Source organism: Pogona vitticeps, chromosome 5 (assembly GCF_051106095.1).
Source record: "Pogona vitticeps strain Pit_001003342236 chromosome 5, PviZW2.1, whole genome shotgun sequence".
NCBI classification, from domain to species: Eukaryota; Metazoa; Chordata; class Lepidosauria; order Squamata; family Agamidae; genus Pogona; species Pogona vitticeps.
In genome coordinates, this window is record NC_135787.1 from 54,476,977 (window position 1) to 54,495,018 (window position 18,042).

The 18,042-nt window shown below is 41.3% G+C and overlaps 1 protein-coding gene across 4 annotated transcripts in view; it reads left to right on the top strand.

Moving 5' to 3' along the window:
- GALNTL6 (polypeptide N-acetylgalactosaminyltransferase like 6) overlaps positions 1-18,042 on the top strand; it is a 640,150-nt gene that overhangs the window by 257,185 nt on the left and 364,923 nt on the right. For all 4 annotated transcript variants that reach the window (XM_020803448.3, XM_073001453.2, XM_020803463.3 and 1 more), the window contains one exon: positions 6,990-7,098. In XM_020803448.3, coding sequence (XP_020659107.3) covers positions 6,990-7,098 — 109 coding nt within the window. The remainder of the gene's footprint in view (positions 1-6,989; positions 7,099-18,042) is intronic.

Below are 18,042 nucleotides of genomic sequence, written 5' to 3' on the forward strand. Positions count from 1 at the left end.
TGAAATTCCCTCCTTGCTTTGTGAAACATGATTCTGAAGTTTTGGGAAATTCCTGAAAATGTGCTGCATGCTCCCAGAATAAGAATAAGAGCCAATCTCCTACTGTGTGCTCATTGAGAAAAGTTCATTAAATCTAGTTCCCTAGAGGTCACTAATGTTCATTTTTCCCCAATAAGTCTCATCAGAAGAATTATTATGTCTGAATTCTGCTCTTCAGCAGTGACTTCCTAGGTCATTGTAATTAATTTCTCTGTAAAATTAAGGAATTAATATAAAACTCTAAAAGTCACTAGGATACTGATTTTCTCCCACTACTTAACTGAGGTGAATGAGAAGAAAAATGCAAATCCCTTCACAGTATTGTACACCATGGTTTTAATACAGATATTTAAAGAGCTGTGTATTGAAATTAATTGATGCTGATTAAACTGGGGAAACTTTAAAAAAATTCACAGATTATTTTATTATTTACATGTATCTCTCAGATTTGTTCCTCATCCACGCTTTGTTCTCATTGCAAATCTGTGAAAGTTGACCAGGGCTAAGGAAAAGAGAGCAGCCTAGGGTCACTGGGAGTGGAAATTAGAATTTGGATCTCTCAAGTCCCCACATTCTAACTGCTACACTACTCTGCAGAAATGAGACAGAAGAGACCTGTGGGTGAACACCTGTGAAGATGCTAGAATTTGATGAATCATAAACTTATTGTAGATCATCAGTGGTGGTGGGGAAAATAATTTGTTTATCTGTCCTTCTATACTTGCAGTTCCTGTTCAGCAGACTCAGTGGAAGTAAGGGTGGTGGTGGTCTAGTGTTCTCCTCAAGCAGCCCATTATTTTATGTACTCATGAATACTGTACTCTTTGTGTCTCCTCAATCATTTGTTCACAGTATCATTTGTTCCTCTATATCTGGGGTCAACAAAGTGTGTCCCTCCAGACACACTCCCAGCAGCCCTAGCCAACACAACATTGTCCACCTCTGCTCGGAAGCCTAAAAGGTTTACTACATTGATGCAAGCTGTATGTGAAAATCAGATGAACTCCAGTAACTAACTAGAGCTTCTTAATAGACATTACAATATTGATAACATAGAATCCTTGTTTTACCTCCCTTTGGATTATTTTTGGAAAAGGAAAAAATTGCAAATAGCTGAACAAATAGCTGAAAGACAAAATTATAAAATATACTTAGAATATATGTGAAACTTACATGAGTATGTGCTTTCAAAATCACAGCCTTCTATTACACATTTTTCTACTTTATATGTGTAAATAATACTTCTGAGTTAGGAAAAAAATGTTGGTTTTATTAATAAGAGTTTCTGTTTAGGCATCATCTAGATGAAGCTTAGTGATTCAAAAATACAAAACAAACAAGTTCTCTATGGCAAAAGGCTGTTTTCTTAGATAACTCTCATTCAGTCATTTAGAAACAAACCATTGCAATACAATATGTTATTAGACAATTCTATCAAGTGATAAGCAAGAACATTTATAAATGAGTCACATTGCTTTAATTATTTCTTGCCCAATATTTCCCCAGCAGAGATGTCTCCCCTTTTTGTAAAAAGCAGGTGACTGTGTGTTTTGGAGATGTCCTTCTAAACATGAGGGAAATCTCTATTTTTATACACTTAGTGTTTCTACACTTAGTGTTTCTTAAACAAAATAATCATGACATCAAATTTTAGCTCTCCTGTGGGTAAGTGATGTCAGCTTGACAAGATAGCTGGAAATCATCAGGTTATGAGCCAGCTACCAGCTGAGATGTGAAGCTGCCCCCATCTTTGGAAATCTTCCTTAATAGTATATTTGGGCAGTATAATACAGCTTCCTGCATTCTACATGTTCTATATTTCCCAATCAAACTTCATACTTAATTTTTCCTCTCATATAATTTCCCCAAACCTATTTTTGACAACAGGAATGTACAATAGTCTGTTTGTTTGTTTTTTGAATAAAACATCTGGATTTTACTCCCAGTCTTTCATAGCTTTACCTACATAGTTAGAGCTTTACATGATGTTGGATGGTGTTGGGGCAGTAAGGCATTGACAGAGGCACATTTAGACTGGGTCTGTTTGCCGGTCACTAATCCTGATTAGAGATGAGTGTATTCGTATACGAATATGAATACCCCACACACACATAACGAGGGTCCAACGCCCTGCGGCTGGACTGCCCACTCACCTTCCATTGTTGTCATGAGCTCCGCTCTCCCTCCCATATTTGTTAATATATTTTTATTCATTTTCATAGGGGTAGGGGCTATGGTACCAATAAGGGGCCAGGTAAGGGGCGGAAGGGTAAGAAAGGATAAAATTCCAGAGAACAAAAATTATTCTTACATCTGCTTATACTGTACAATTGTATTAAAGATGGAAATCATAGAAAGAGAGAAAAAACATTATAACAATTTTCCATGATATTTATCATTACTAATCTTCCATTTTTTTGGGCTTTCTCTTTCTTTTTATCTTTAAGTTTACTAGTTACATAGGTTTAATATTATTCTGCCATCTTATATCTATTGTTCTAAATTGCTCTATTGTACTAAATCACTTTTATAACTATTAATTTGAGTTTATTTTTTCACCACAAAATACCTTCTTAGATTTAACGTTTATCTCCACTGCTCTATCTCCATTTTCCAACCAATATTTTGTGCCCCTCTTACCATGTCATCTTTCATTTTCCATCTTATGGACCATGAATCCATTCTCAAGAGCGTCATCCACTCCAGGTATTGTCTCCTTTGTTTCATTTGCCACAGCATACAGTGGGGTCTCTACTTAAGAACGTCCCTACTTAAGAACAATCCAACTTAAGAACAGCTCCATTTGCTAAATTTTGCTTCTACTTGAGAACAGAAATCCAAGATAAGAACAGGAAAAAAAAACCTTTCCTGCTCTTTTTTTAACCTTAGGTCATCTTAGGTTAAAAAAATCTCCCCCTAGTGGTAGAGTACATATTAACCAGCTTTGCATTAGTTCCTATGGGAACTAATGCTTCAATGTATGAACGCACCTCTACATAACAAAAAAACAGCCAGAAGGGATTAATTAGTTTTCAGTCCATTCCTATGGGAAATTTTGCTTCAATTTAAGAACGTTTCAACACCATTCCAAAACGGATTAAGTTCTTAAGTAGAGGTTCCACTGTAGTTTCTATGGACGGAAAAGAGCAGATACGGATTAAATGGTTTTCAATGCATTCCTATGGGAAATGCAGATTCAACATAAGAACTTTTCAACTTGAGAACCACCTTCCAATACGGATTAAGTTCTTAAGTAGAGACCCCACTGTATGTCCCATCATCTTGATTCTTCTCCTGTTTATATAGAAGTTCATAGTAAACTTCGCCATTTCCTGTACTTCCACTGTTGACATCTTCATAAGGGGGATGAACAAATTGGCTCTCCACTCCATTGTATCTGCATCTTTTTCTTCTAGAACCTTCTGCGGTTTAATAATAAAATTGTCTGTCTCTGTGGTTTAAAAAAATTCCCTGTCGTAGTTTCACTTCTTTCTCCGTCTGCACTTTAAACTCCTTTTGTGTCCCCCACATCTTGTTCAAATAGGTGATCCATCTTTGTTTTCATCTGGTGCAATCCATTAAGTATAATGTTCTGAATATTCTTGAGGATCTCTTGCTGTCCCATAACTGGAGGTATTATCTGGATTTCTTTCCAGCGGGTAGTGTCCACAATAGTTATTCACAATAACAGCCTGGGGCAAAAGGTTGACAGGAGGAAGGACTTTTCCCAAGACTGTTTTGGCTGCTTCGCAGATTTAAATCCACCAGTAGTTTATATTTATATTGTTCTGCAGGAGCGGGTTTTATTGTCACAATAGAATCAAAGGTGTTTTTTCTCCCTCCCCCTTTCTTTTTGTTTCTCTCAGCCAAGCCTCAGATGAAGGGGCAGGAGTGTTCACCTGTCTGACAAGTGATAGGTCTAGTCACTTTGTCTGACAGAATACACCCAGTCTCTTCATTGTATTAGGTCCTTAACAGTTCCATATGTAAAACAAGCCACTTGCTTCAAGTTTGGTTAAGATTATTTTTCCAAAATCCTTCTGTACTTTTCCACTCTCTGTCTTGGGGCATTCACAGCTCTGTGCCAAAGATGCCGCCCACTCAGTTCTGCTTCCAGATTGTGACTTCAAAGAGAGGCCAATCCAGGAATCTCCCAGGCCACCTCCCTTCTCAGTCGGATTCTGTTGCTTCAGACTTTCACTTCTCCTAGTAAAAATCCCTCCCCCCCCCAAGTTTGGACGGGTTGAAACTGAGTGGTCTCGGACAGTTTCAGGAGCCTCCTGAAACTCGACGATCTACTGTGACAAAGCCCCACCTTCCTGCTCCAGGCTCCTTTCTTATTACTCCGGAGCTTGTGGTCTCCAAGCCACTCTTCAACCTTGCAGTGAGGCTCATCCTCCTGCCTCCTGCCAGGAGTGGCTCATAGACCGCAAACTCCAGAACGATAGGAAGGGACTGCAGAGCCTGCAGCAACAGCAGAAGGTGAGTGGACAGTCCGGTCCCAGGGGACTGTCCACCTGGGCGGGGGTATTCATATTTGTATATGAATACCCCCATCTCTAATCCTGATCCATATAAATGTGAGTTGAGTTGGGTGTGTCTCCAGACATAAAAATTAGATTGTGCCTTTGTACTTCTTCACTCTTTTCAGAATAAAGGCAATATGTGGAAAAAACACAGATGTAAAATCACTCACTGCTCCCGTTCTGTACTGCAGCCAAAAACTGTGGTCGTGACCCAGGGTTCAGTCCCAGGTAGCTGACACAAGGGTGACTCAGCTTTCTGTCTTTCCGAGGTCAGTAAAATGAGCACCCAGCTCATTGGGGGGGGGCGGCAATGTGCAGCCCGCATAATTAACTTCTAAACCACCCAGCAAGTGCTTTAAGTGCTACGGGGTGGTATATAAATGGCATGTTTTGCTTTTTTGCTAAGCTTTGCTTCTTATAAATGAAGATTTCCACTCCATACTCAAATCAGATGCTGGGCTTATTAATATTGGGCAGTTCAAATGGGAGTATTCTCCAGGGAAATTTGCAATACTTGAGGGAGTTTGCTGACTAGTTAAACTAAAGTTTTCAGCCATCTGGGAAATATATATACATAAACTATTTCAAGTGATCAAGGGAAAGCAAATAAGCATGACTGACAGAGCTAAAGCTGACTCGTATAACACTGGACAATTTAAGATATAGCTTAAATACTGAAAATATATCTCCGCTTTGGTTTTGCAACATTTAATAACTAGCTTGTTATTTCTGGTCATATTCTTGAAATAGGCAAGAGAATCTTTCCTGAATTTTCAACAAGAAGTGTTTGTCGATTTAACTGACTTCAAGGAACATGTATTTCTGTTAATTCCTTCCCTGCGCTACAAAGAAGTCCAGATCATTCAGTTTCTGTTGCTTCAATATACAGCTTCTTATATTCCACTCTATTCTCATTCTGACCTCCTTTTCAGCATATGGGGCTGGTATAATACTTCAATATAAGCTGAAGATTAACACTGTGGTTATCTCTGTTTTCCTGTACTAATTTTATCAATGACTATTGATAAAATGTGTCCATAATAAACTTCACAGAGCAGATGCATTACATAAATCCATTTTCTGGTGGCTGCACGACCAAGTACAGTACATGAGGTTTGTAATAGCTGGTGATTGTTGCTATGGTTATAGACAGGAGTTACCATATTTGTCTGGTTACACTGTAACTCAGTAGTCACAGCTGTGTGAGCATTTCCCACGTTTCTTCAAATGCAGAGAAAATTCATGTAATATTGAACATCGAATTGGATCCTACAGATAGCTCATTAGAAGGAGCAGTTAGTTCCTTAAGTGTTAACAGATGTCTATTCACCACCACATAAGCTTTTATGATATTTTCCTGTGCCTCACAATGAGCTTATCTGTTTTGTGATTGGTCATCAGGAGTTAAACATGAGCTTCATTTGCCTTTTGCTCATTCAGACATGAAGCTCTTGGGAGACTGCATCCTTCAGACACTAACATGCTTTCATCTTCTAATGAAGTGTCCTGCTCTAGTATTTGATTTTACCAAGGTATAGGAATCTGCTTTCCCAGAAACATGTGGAAATAGAGATCTCTATACAGTCAGTACTCAAAGCGGTCAAGTTGTTTTGGAGCATGAATAAAGAATTCTCATTCCTATCTCTGGCAGCAAAAACCCAACTTTAACAAAGAATAAAAAAAATAAGAACAATTTGGTGCTCTTTCAGGACACTGCAGATTTCCTACCTAAGGCAGGTCACATTGACTAACAACAGTAGTGTTCCTAGAGTCCAGAGTTAGCAACATCTGCATGTACCTGGTTAATTCCAGGAAGCTTACAGCGACAGGAAGTGAAATATGTGTAAGAACTTTGGACTTCCTAATGTTTCAAATATGTACTGTATATACTGTATCTACAGAAACCCCTGCAACCTTTCATACCCTTATCTGAACATGGTCAGAGGCCACAATGCAGGTACCTCATCTCTATATGGGGATGGGAACCCTGATTTCTCTTAACCTCAGTCACAAACATAGAGCTGCTTTCTGCATTCATTTCACGCTGAGTTTTGTTTTAATTGTCTCTCAGGTCTTATGAAAAAGATAAAACACAACAAATGAAAATATAAAGTTTTCAAAATCCACCCAATCAACCCAGTTTGAATAAAATTAAAAGTGTAGGTGCGGAGACAGCACAAAGTATATCTACACAGAGGCTCTTCTACAGTATGTTCTCAGCGCCATCATTACAGTGTGTGGTATGGTCACCCTGAATAAGCAGGAACACTATGAGTAGACTGCAGTGCGTATAAAAAACCTGATGAGTGTCCATCTTTGCTTATGAATGCTTATGAATTTAAATAGAATAAGTGAGCTTTTCCTGCCACATCTTTCTTTCTTTTAAAGTCTATAATTTCACTTTCTGTTTGTTTGTTTCAACAGGCCTTCCCAATGGGGATTGGAGATGGACAGCTGTATCCCTGGACAGATGGCTTGAAAAGAAAGGACTGGCATGACTATGAAAGTATACAAAAAGATGCCATGCGTTCAGGTGAGAAGCTTAGAGTAAACCAGCATAATTCCTTGCTCTTCTACTGGCTGAGATGGACCTGGCTAAGCAATATCTGGCAAAGTCCATTTGGCATATAGTTTCTGTCTGATTTACACTGTCATGTACAAATAAGATTCCAATTAAAGAAGTGAGATCATTCCAAAGGAGCACATTGCCTAAGCTGGCACATTCTCCCAGAGGAATATAAACCCACATCAATTCTATTCTTGAAAAGCTGGATTTTGTCATAACATTGTAAGTGGGGAAAGATTAAAAAAGATCTTCATTCCTCTCTCTTAATTATTCTCCCTTAAGAGTTTCAGCTAATTTTGAAGTGCAGTCCTAACCAGACAGATGGGCTGACAGGCAGCTGAGCTAATAATGCTGGTCCGTCTGAAAGCTGTACTGAATCCCAGTGCCTGGACAAGGCAGTGGAGGTGGTGGCAGCGATTCTGAGGTCTAACATCATTTTGGCCTAGCTTTTTGCTGGCATTATTTCTGTGCCCTTGGACTGGAAGAGGTTCGGAGTAGGCATAAGGCAGCTTATCTATCCCTTCTCTCCCACCCCTTCTGGGCAGGGGTGTACTGATAGCAGATCTTAGCTAGAGGAGCAATTCTTCTGGAAGAGCTCCATAAACTGTGGTTCTAAATCTCCTACTGGCTTCTTGCTTTTGAAACTGAGAACAAAAACTGACATTATAGAGAACCTGGGATTAGAAGAGGAAATTCCTTAAATGGTGAAAGTATATGAGTGCACAGCAGACATTTTTCTCACCTCATGTAATTTACAAATCAGCTTCTCCTCCTCCCCACCTTTTTGTGATTGGTTTTAACCAATGGATTCTTTTAAATTTCTCTAAGGCAAAGGTCTGCCTGAATTATGTCTCCAGCATACCTTTGATTCTCATTGTGGGCCATCTATAACATTTGTTTCTACCCTTATATCACAGTGGTTGGGTAGATGTCCAAAAGGTACCATTTCCCAGTCCATTTAACGTCTTCCTATACCAAGCCCTGCAGTGCCAGTCCATTCACCATATCATTCCAATTAAGCTACCAGGAAGATCAATGTAATCACCTTGTAGGACATCCAGCCTTTGCCATGGAAGAATGGAGTGAATAGCCACTGAGACATCATTTTTCTACGGCCTCGCCGAACGCTAAAGATGCCAAGGATGTAAGTGCCAAGCTCCCCCCTTCTCCACCTTCCCATGCTGTAGCTGAACCTGGCCGCCTCCCCCCGGACTCTGAAACCCGGGAGGAACTGGGAAGGGAAGGGAGACCTATCGACTCTATTTTGGAATTTGACTCAGAGCTGGAGCAGCCCTGGTTGGAAGCAAGTTCTCCTCAGAAGACTTTTACTCAGCAGATGAGAGACACCTGTATGATATCTGCTCGTACCCTGCTCCTGATCCTCGAAAGGCTGGGTGAGATCGGAAGTCAGGTACAAGCAGTATCTCAAAACATCTCCCAACTTGCTAATTGGTGTAAAAAGCAAGCTGCTACTGAGAAGTTCGCCACCCCCCCTTATGCTGTGGACAACAAAGTGGGTAATAATTTACTCTCAGCAGACAAACCTGAGAAATTCCAACTGTCATTATCTCCTTCAAATATTGTGCTTCACTTCCCTTGCCGGGATGCCTCTTTATGGTCCAGTAAGCGAAGAGTTAATAACTCTCTAGAACAGCTGCTGGGCCTTGCCTTAAGCCCCAAGGCCCTAAAAAATTTTTTTTTTCTTCCAACTTGGGCCCAACGTAAAAGAATTTTTCTGTCATTCAGTTCTGACCAAATACCCAACAGGTTACTAAAACTCAGAGCTCATCTAGGACTTTACGATATTTCCATTCAAAGAGTGTTCAAGCAAGCAGCCCCTATAAGGATATTTAAAACAAAATCTTCCAGAGCCAATAACAAGGGCCCACAGCCACTCACTTGCTCCCCCTTTTCCTTGGGTCATCAACCTAATAATCAATCAAACAAAGCGAAGCCCACCCTGTTCTGCAGTGAAACTAGTGCTCTGGATAAAGTGGGAGAACATTTAGAACCTAACCAGAGACCTTCCAACGACCTACTTACTAACCTTGATACGGACTGTTCTTACCCAGGTCTAGAAGGTTCTTCACCCCCTCCAAAGCGCTTCTCACTTGTGAAAACACTGAACTCTCCATCAGCACCACATAAGACCCCTTGCCCTAAGGCCAGTGCCACAGCTACTGTCGAAACATTCCCGCCTGCCCTTAACAGCAAGTTACTGGAAACAAACCTGCTACACAATTCTGAGGAAAATTCAGTGAGACCGCTGTCTCCTAGGCTGCTCCAAAAGACAGATACGTACCACCGGATCTCTGACTCTGGCCTCTGGCCTGATTCTCCTGCACCCAACTCAAAAGCTTTAAGACCAGGGTCTATTTTTTGCCATGACCCACATTTTGATAGGCTTACCAATTTGTTATTCCCGACTACTCTGGCCAAGAACGAACTAGAGGCAGGGTCCTCGACAGTAAATGCCAACCCGGACACTAAGGCGACCCATCCACGCCGTGATCCGGTGTATAACTCAAACCCAGAAATAGTCCTCCCTCCCCCATCCCCAACAGAATCTATCTCCACCCTACCTCCAACTGTATCGGTCCCTTTATGACCCCCTATGGAAGTATTAAATACATTCCTTAACAACCCAACTTCTCCCCTTAGCCCAGAAGAAATATTAACCATCCCCGTTTCCTGCACCAAGCCAAATCTGTCTGACTTTACTAGCTTCCCGTATGAGCAAACTTTCCTTTCCACTTTGGATTCTTCTTCTTCTCACATCAAGACTAATTTAACCCTCAGCTCGGCTCTACAAACTCTTAACAAATCTTTGACTACTGACATTGAACCACCTGTTTCTAAACTTACTCTCTCTTCCTTTCAAACCTCTCGAGAGGTGATCTCTATCGTCTCCTGGAATATAGCAGGATGGACCTCAAAATCTCTGGATTCTGACTTCATCAAATTTTGCTCTAGTTTCGATGTCATCCTCTTCCAAGAGACATGGTCAATCAAACCCACACTCCCTTCTCTCCCTGGCTACACTTCTTTTACTAACCCAGCTACTAAAGTCTCAGTAAACGGACGTGCCAGGGGGGGGCCTGGCTACTTTGATCTCAAACAATAAATTTCACAAATACGAGGTCTTAGATATCTCCAACAGTTCAAATCTTATGGTTTTATGTGTAACACACACATCTTCCCTTAAATTTCTCCTGCTTAATATATACTGTCCTCCTTTGGATCCTCTTCGTCTAGGATCGCCAATGTTCCTGGAATTAAATCAAGCCCTGTCAATTTTGTATGAGAAATACCCGGACACTAGAATACTGATTGCCGGCGATATGAATGCCAGATTGGGACCAAACAACACCAATATCGGAAACTCTCTGGGCCTATCCTCTGAAGATCTTCTGTTTCTCCCTAATAGAGTCTCTCCTGATTTGGTTGTGAATTCTGCGGGTAGAGCCCTTTTCAGCCTGATTTTTAAATTTCATTTATTTATTTGTAATGGATCAACCACCGACTTGGATGCTTCCTCATTTACATTTTACGGTCCAAGGGGCAACAGTGTGATAGATTTCATGCTTCTTTCTTTCCCCCTCTCGACCTATTTTCGATCTTTTAAAGTCCTATGCAGACCCGAAAGCGACCACATGCCAATTTCTTTGACTTTTTGCTTACCTCCAGGCCACAACCCAATACCTAATAAACAATGTGCTCCCACCCCATCCTACTGCCTAAGAAGGCTTCCATGGAATGAGAAAATTCAAAACCAGGTTTTACTTCTACTTGACTCTCCTAATATGCTCGCCTTAAGAGATTCTGTTTCCGATACTTTAAACCCCTTGGATACCTTTAATGAAATCACAGCAGCAATTAAGCCTCTCATTGTATCTTCCAAACCCCCTCAATATGACTCTTCTACAGCAGCCGGCTGGTTTGACAAAGACTGTCTAATCCAGAAGCGCGTACTTTTAACAGCCCTCAGAAGACTCCGCAAGTGGGGTTCTACTGCCAACTATTATGCCTTCACTCGATTGAGGAGGGACTACAAAAACCTGCTCAGAAGGAAGAAAGACGAACACACGAAAAAGTCATGGCAGGCCTTATCCTCGGCCGCCTTACACAAGGAACCTGCCAAATTCTGGGCCCTGGTCAACAGAGGTATGAAGTCTTCATTTGAGCCCTTGGACCATCAGATTTCTTCTTCCCAATGGCACCAGCACTTTTCCGCCATCTATCGGGATAAGGATTATACCAATTCGCTCACTCACTTACTCGAGCTGAATGTTCCCTCACTTCACTTGCTACCTGAATGGGACCCAGTTTCTAAGGAAGAATTAAACGAACTTATTACCGCCATTGCTAACAACAAAGCTCCTGGACCTGACATGCTGCCAGGTGAACTTTTCAAATGTAACCCAGACTGGTGGTCTGATGTTTTATCCAAAGTGTTCTCCTTTATTAACCACTCAGGTGAATTTCCCCCGGTGTGGTTAGACAGCATCGTCTCCCCCATTCACAAAAAAGGATCCAAATTGGACCCAAAAAACTACCGTCCCATAAGTCTTCTTTGTGTGGTCTCCAAACTATACACGAAGTTCCTGCTCCTTAAGCTGGAGAAATGGGCATCAGAGAACTCTATTATCGCTAAAGAACAGGCTGGCTTTCAAAAAGGGAAATCAACGCTGGATCATTCCTTTGTTATCCACCATTTGGTCCGTAAATACACTCAGGTGGGGAGGAAAAAATTGTACGCTGCCTTTGTCGACCTATCCTCGGCCTTTGATACAATAAATAGATCCCGTCTATGGCGGAAACTTGCAGAAACCAACATTGACAAAAGACTCCTCCTTCTTCTTATAAAGCTCCACACAAATACCAATCTCAGAGTCAGACTCGGCCCACATGGTATGCTTTCAGAGGAAATTACTACCGAAAAGGGGGTCCGCCAAGGTTGCTTGCTGGCTCCGTTTCTTTTCAACTTTTACATAAACAACATTGTATCTGAGCTCCAAGGCCTTGATTTCTTTCCGCCGACAATTGGGGACATAAAACTTCCAATATTATTATATGCCGATGACAGTGTCCTTTTTTCACTCACCCCGGTTGGGCTACGTAGACTACTGGCCAAATTAAGTACTTACTGCAACCATGAAAAACTAACAATAAATCACGCAAAAACCAAAGTGATGACCTTTGGGAACCACCGCAGAAAACATACCTGGAGGCTTGGGGACTTCCCAATCGAGCAAGTGTCAGCCTTTCGTTACTTGGGTATTATTTTTAGCCCTCATCTTTCCTGGTCAAAACACCTGGACTCAGCAAGGCTTAAAGCCGCCCATGCCATCCAAGCTCTCCTACACTTTACAAGGTCTAAAGGAGGCAACTTGGTTCCGCCCGCTACTGAAATTTTTGCCAAGAAACTGATTCCCCAAATGACCTTTGGGGCCGAAATCTGGGGATACACAAACATTTCGACCCTAGACGCCGCACAGAACACCTTCATTCGCTCTATCTTGTGTGTCCCGCGGAGTACACCAGCCTCCTTACTTAGGGCAGAAGTAGGCCTTATCTCTGTAGCTGCCACCTGCCACTCAGCACTAGTCCGGTACTGGCATAAACTGTCCCAAATGAATGATACCAGTTTACCTAAGATCTGCCTTAGAGAACAACTGGCCAACCCCTCTCTTAAATCCTGGGTGAGTGCTGTGAAACAAATAACTGACTCCTATGGCATCGACTTAGATTCTTTAACCGCTCTTCCGCCCAAATGTGTGAAAGCTAGTCTCAAGGATACAATTCGCCTTTTTCATATCAGAAGTGACCTTTGCATCATCTCTAGCTCGCCCTATTCCTTTTCACTCCCACTCTATAAGTCAACTTTTGTCATGGAAAACTATTTGACCTGGATAACTACATTTGCCCTTCGCAAGGCCTTTACCGCTCTACGTTTTCAATGTATGCCTTCAAGAGTGTTAGAGGGCAGACACGAGAATCTGCCCTATCACCTAAGGATTTGTCCTTGCCACCTTGGAGAAGTCGAAGACATCACTCACTACCTTTTGAGATGTCCATATTACCACTCCCCTAGATCAAGGTTTTTGGCAAGTTCTCTGACTTCCATCCAAGACAGACCTAATCTCGCCCAGGTCTGTTGGCTCCTGGCTGACATTAATGGCAATACCACCTTAAACGTGGCAAACTTTGCCTTGGCTGCAATCAACATTCGAGCTCGCTTGTTCCCTGTACATTTGTCTTTTTGATTCCTGCTTACGCCTTATTGTATTTTCTTTTTTAATTAACTATCTCACCTGCTGCTTATTATTTTATTTTAACGTATTTTAATGACTTATAGTTGATAAATAAACACTTTCTACTCATTTTAAAAAGAGTCAAATTTAGGGAAAGTTACTTTGCTTTGGAGAAAAGTTCCAAGTACCTCTTAGCCAATACAGGTGGGACTGTGGAAATTATCATCCTATATATTCTCAAAGGCTTTCCAGGCCGGGATCCAATGGATGTTGTAGTTTTTTTGGGCTCTTTGGCCATGTTCTGGAGGCTTTTCTTCCTAAAGTTTCGCCAGTCTCTGTGGCCGGCATCTTCAGAGGACAGAAGTTAGAACTCTTATCATCCTATACATTTCCAAAGCTTTGCAGAGTAAATATGCTGATGGGACACAGGACAAAAGGGGACATAGATTTGCACTGAATGTAATCCATTAATTGTACAAGTACTTATAATAGTTTAAAGAAAAAGTATGGGCTGCACAGCATTCCAAATAGAGGATGTTTTTGTATGGAGTACAGTCTTCTGTACAGTTGAACACATGGTCAGCCTATTTGTGGTTCTCCATTCTGTCTCCTGACAGAGCTGTGGAGGTAGCTGGAGAGAGTACCAGCTTCTGAAACTCAGACTTTGTTATTAAGGGTTGCTGTAGAAATTAGCCATATTACAGTATTATGAGGTACCCAGTGTGGAGTAGTGCAGTAGTTCCCAACCTTTGGCCCCCAGATGTCGTTGGAGTAAAACTCCCAGAAGCCTTCACCACTAGCTGTGGTGGCCAGGATTCCTGGGAGTTGTAGTCCAAAAACATCTGGGGAACCACTGATGTAGTGGATAAAGCCATGGACTAGAATTTTGAGTCCTTGGTTCATGTTCCTGCTCAGCCATAGATACTCATTGGGGGGTGACACTCGTAAAACCTTAAATACCACACAAACCATAAAAACCCCTATCAGCATCACTATACTGTAAGTCAGGTGCTGAGTTGAGGGCACATAACACACAGAGCCACTAGTGCTGAGGCTTCCCTGATAAAACTCCCAAAATGGTACTTTGCTGCTGTATAAACTAAGCATCGCACGCTAGCTCATTTTCCTGTTGTACATAATCCGACTGAATAAAACTCACAGAGACATGCTGTGTTTCAGGTTATAGCTGGGATTCATCCTGTATCAAACTGAATTCAGCTTTGTCATGGTTGACATAAGGAAAGCAAAAAATATGATAGGTACCAACTGCTAGTGATATGGGACGGGGCGGGGGAGAGTTGCCAGCTAATTGCTGTGCCTCCTCTCCAACTGTTCAAAATATGAAGGGCAAATATCAATAGAATGATTTTTTAAATGTTAGTGACATAGTTATAGATGACACCCTTTATGAAATCATTATTTCCCTATGCAGTAAAAATAGTGTTTTCTACTTGCCTCTTAAGAGTTAAAAAATGGTGTGAGGTAGAGGATAGAAGAATAGAAGATGAGACATAGCATGAGGCAATTTGGGTTCAAAGCATCCTCCTCTCATCAGTCCTGTCGGGGAGAGACGGGAATGTTTAGTACTCTGGCTGCTCCAGATGTTACTTGCAAAATGTACCCTCTGTGCCCTGGCCAACTCTGGCACCTGTCTATGGTCATTTGGGATGGCAATAGGTAAAGGGGTGCCACAAACCTATGGTATTCTCCACCAGAGAGAATGGCTGGTCATCTAGGGCTATCATCTCCCCTAGACAATGAGTAATCCTAGCATTGTTACATTTACAGAAAACCTTTTCCCACAGCCCTCCGGACTCCTCCAGCATAACCTGGAACTTATACTTGAGATGTGGATCTGGCATTTGCTGCCTCCCATTTCTTGCTGTTTGTCCATCTACCTACTTCCATGAGCTAGTAACCCAACATCTGCTCTCTGATAATTCTTACCCTTCACAATAAGAAAGTCACTTGCCCCCACAGTACCCACTTCATTTGCAACAGCAATGCCCTGTGTAGAGTCTTCAGGTGGCTGAGCATGCTACTACTGGAGAGGTGGCCTAAATCCTGCTCATTATGTTACCATTCTAGCTGCAGAAGCAATGGTACTCACAGAGTGCACAAAAGCAACAGAAGGAATGAATCATCCATTCATTTTCTTTGTACCCTGGCTTTTTCCCAATAAAGCAACTCAAGCCAACTTACAAAATAGTTAGAAGAGAAATTGCTAAAAATACAATAAAGGACAATATTAAAAACAAATATATTGCATGTTAAGGGTGTGCAGAAACCATGCTATGTGATTTGTGTCCAAATATTTCCTGCATAGATTGGGAATAACCTGCCCCCAATTACTTTACAGTTTATTTGGTCTTGGATTTGTGCATATATTTGTATGTTTCTAGATCATGAGGAGAAAACATTGTGTAAGGAAAACACAGGGCAATGACCTAGAATGTGGGGGCACTAAACAACCCTTCAGCTTTGAGGATGTGGTCAAACTTCAGTACAAAGGCAGCTTCCTTCCTGCCTGCCTGCCTGCCTGCCTGCCTTCCAGAAAACTGGGCCCTTTACCTTTTGCCCAGCTCCTGTCCTTCGATTAATCTACCCTGCATCAGCCAATAGGAGACATTTTTCAAAAGAAAATAAAGTAGAAAAGGCATCGGGGGGAGGGGCATTAGAGATAATCTCTATCCCTTCTTTGACCTATCAAATCAAATATTCCAGAGTCAGTCATCCATATTTCACTTACATGCACATTCAGTACAAAGCGTAATGAAGGATCAGCGTAACTACTTTTTTTAGAAAAGAAAATTCTTAAATGATTATGTATCACCTTTCTCTTGCTCTGCATGGATGAAAAATAGCTTCTTGCAGGAATGGTTGAGAATATATACAGTTCAACGAAACTTGCCTCAGGCCTCCCCAGGGCTTAGCAACTGCACTTTCCAAGGCAGGTTTTGGCTTTCATTAGGACTTGAGCTGTCAATCTTCTACTTTGGCTCTTCCTTCTTTTTCTACAGAAATTGGTGCCAACTATTTCAAATTTCAGCATTTTTTGCCTCCAAAACACTGGAACAGACTTTAGTGTTTTGTAAGGCACACAGACTGACCTAACAGCCATTCTGTTGCCACCTGCTAGCTGATCTACAAATTTGCCTGTATTGTTGTTTCATCTTGTCTGGACGTTTTTCTCTGAAGCCAGTGGACATCTCTGTTATATACTAAGACTGCCCAATAAAACCCATTTAAAACTATTTTAAAGGATGTTTTAAAGATTTGAAAAATACTGTACAACTTCACCCATTAAAACCACTTTCTTGGCAGCCAGTTACTTCCGAAAAGCCTGCATGAAGACAATGCTCATTACCTAGTGGTGGAAAGACAAAAAGGAAGAGGCCAACCTTGATCCACATAGAAGGAGTTCCCACAGCTTGGAACCAGTTCTAAAAAGGCCCTCCCAGTCATCCCTTTGGGAGTAAAGAGACTGATAGAAAGGCCTCCTCTGAAGACCTTAAATGATGGGCTTCTCTGAGGATCTTTTATCATTACCATTTGAGGTGTAAGAATACTGTAGTATGTGGCTCTCTGTGTGTAAATTTTAATACAGAGTGGACAGGGGAACATTGCTCAGCCATCAGATGTTTGAGCAACAGTAATCTATAGGAAATAGTACAATGGAATAAGCTACAAGTGTAGATTTACAAAGTTATTCAGTTTCAGATTACGACACCCAAATCTGATTATAAACCTTCTTTCTTGAGTCTGTTACCAGCAGACTCAGTGTGCCTATCATTCAAAACTTCGAAGACTAATGAATCAAACAGTGATTGAATTTGACAAAGTTGTGTTGTATTACACTTTCATCCAGTATTGCTTTACTTCTTCTAGCCACTTGCTGCAGACTAGAATTATATGCTTCGTTTCACATAATAATGAAAATATTCAGGGGAAAACTTTCTGGGATCATTTAAAAGCTCATAATGGCTGCCCATCTGTCTAGAGTGCACTGTTTAAGATGAATCCCAGAAGGAAACAAACCTTTCAATTTTTCATAGGGATGAATGATTGATGCCTAATTTCCCTTTATTAAAATCACTCATCTGATTCCTCTTAATAGGATACCTTAGAGATTTCATTTTCTGCAAGGACAATTTTTAAAACACAAATTCAATTATTAGGTGAATCTTTGTTGTTGTTGCTCATATACAGTGGGAAGAAAACATATTTGTGGTTGTTTTCTGTTATAAGAGCATATTTGCTCTTGGGGAGTAAGCGCCACTGTGCTTTATTTGGAAAGGGAACCCTGCTTGTGAGCTAATTTGGCTTGCATTCAGATCCAGCTGTGATTGATTCCTTTGTAAAGTTCCTGATGAAGCCTCCCCAATACCTCCTGAGCCTCACATCACTTCCTCCTTCTCATTTCCCCACAACCTGATTATTGACTACAGCATCAAGCAGTGTGGTTTCTCTTGCAGCTTTCATTAGGATTCCTCAGCACTGGCTACCCAAGTGTCCCTGAGATGTTGACATGCACTTGCTATGACTGTTGCCTAATAAAGGTCCCAACAGCACCCTATCTCATTAACTTTGCACTGGTGGTGAGAAAAGTAGCATGCTTCTGCTGTGGCTGAATGAAGCCACATGATTTTTTTTAGTA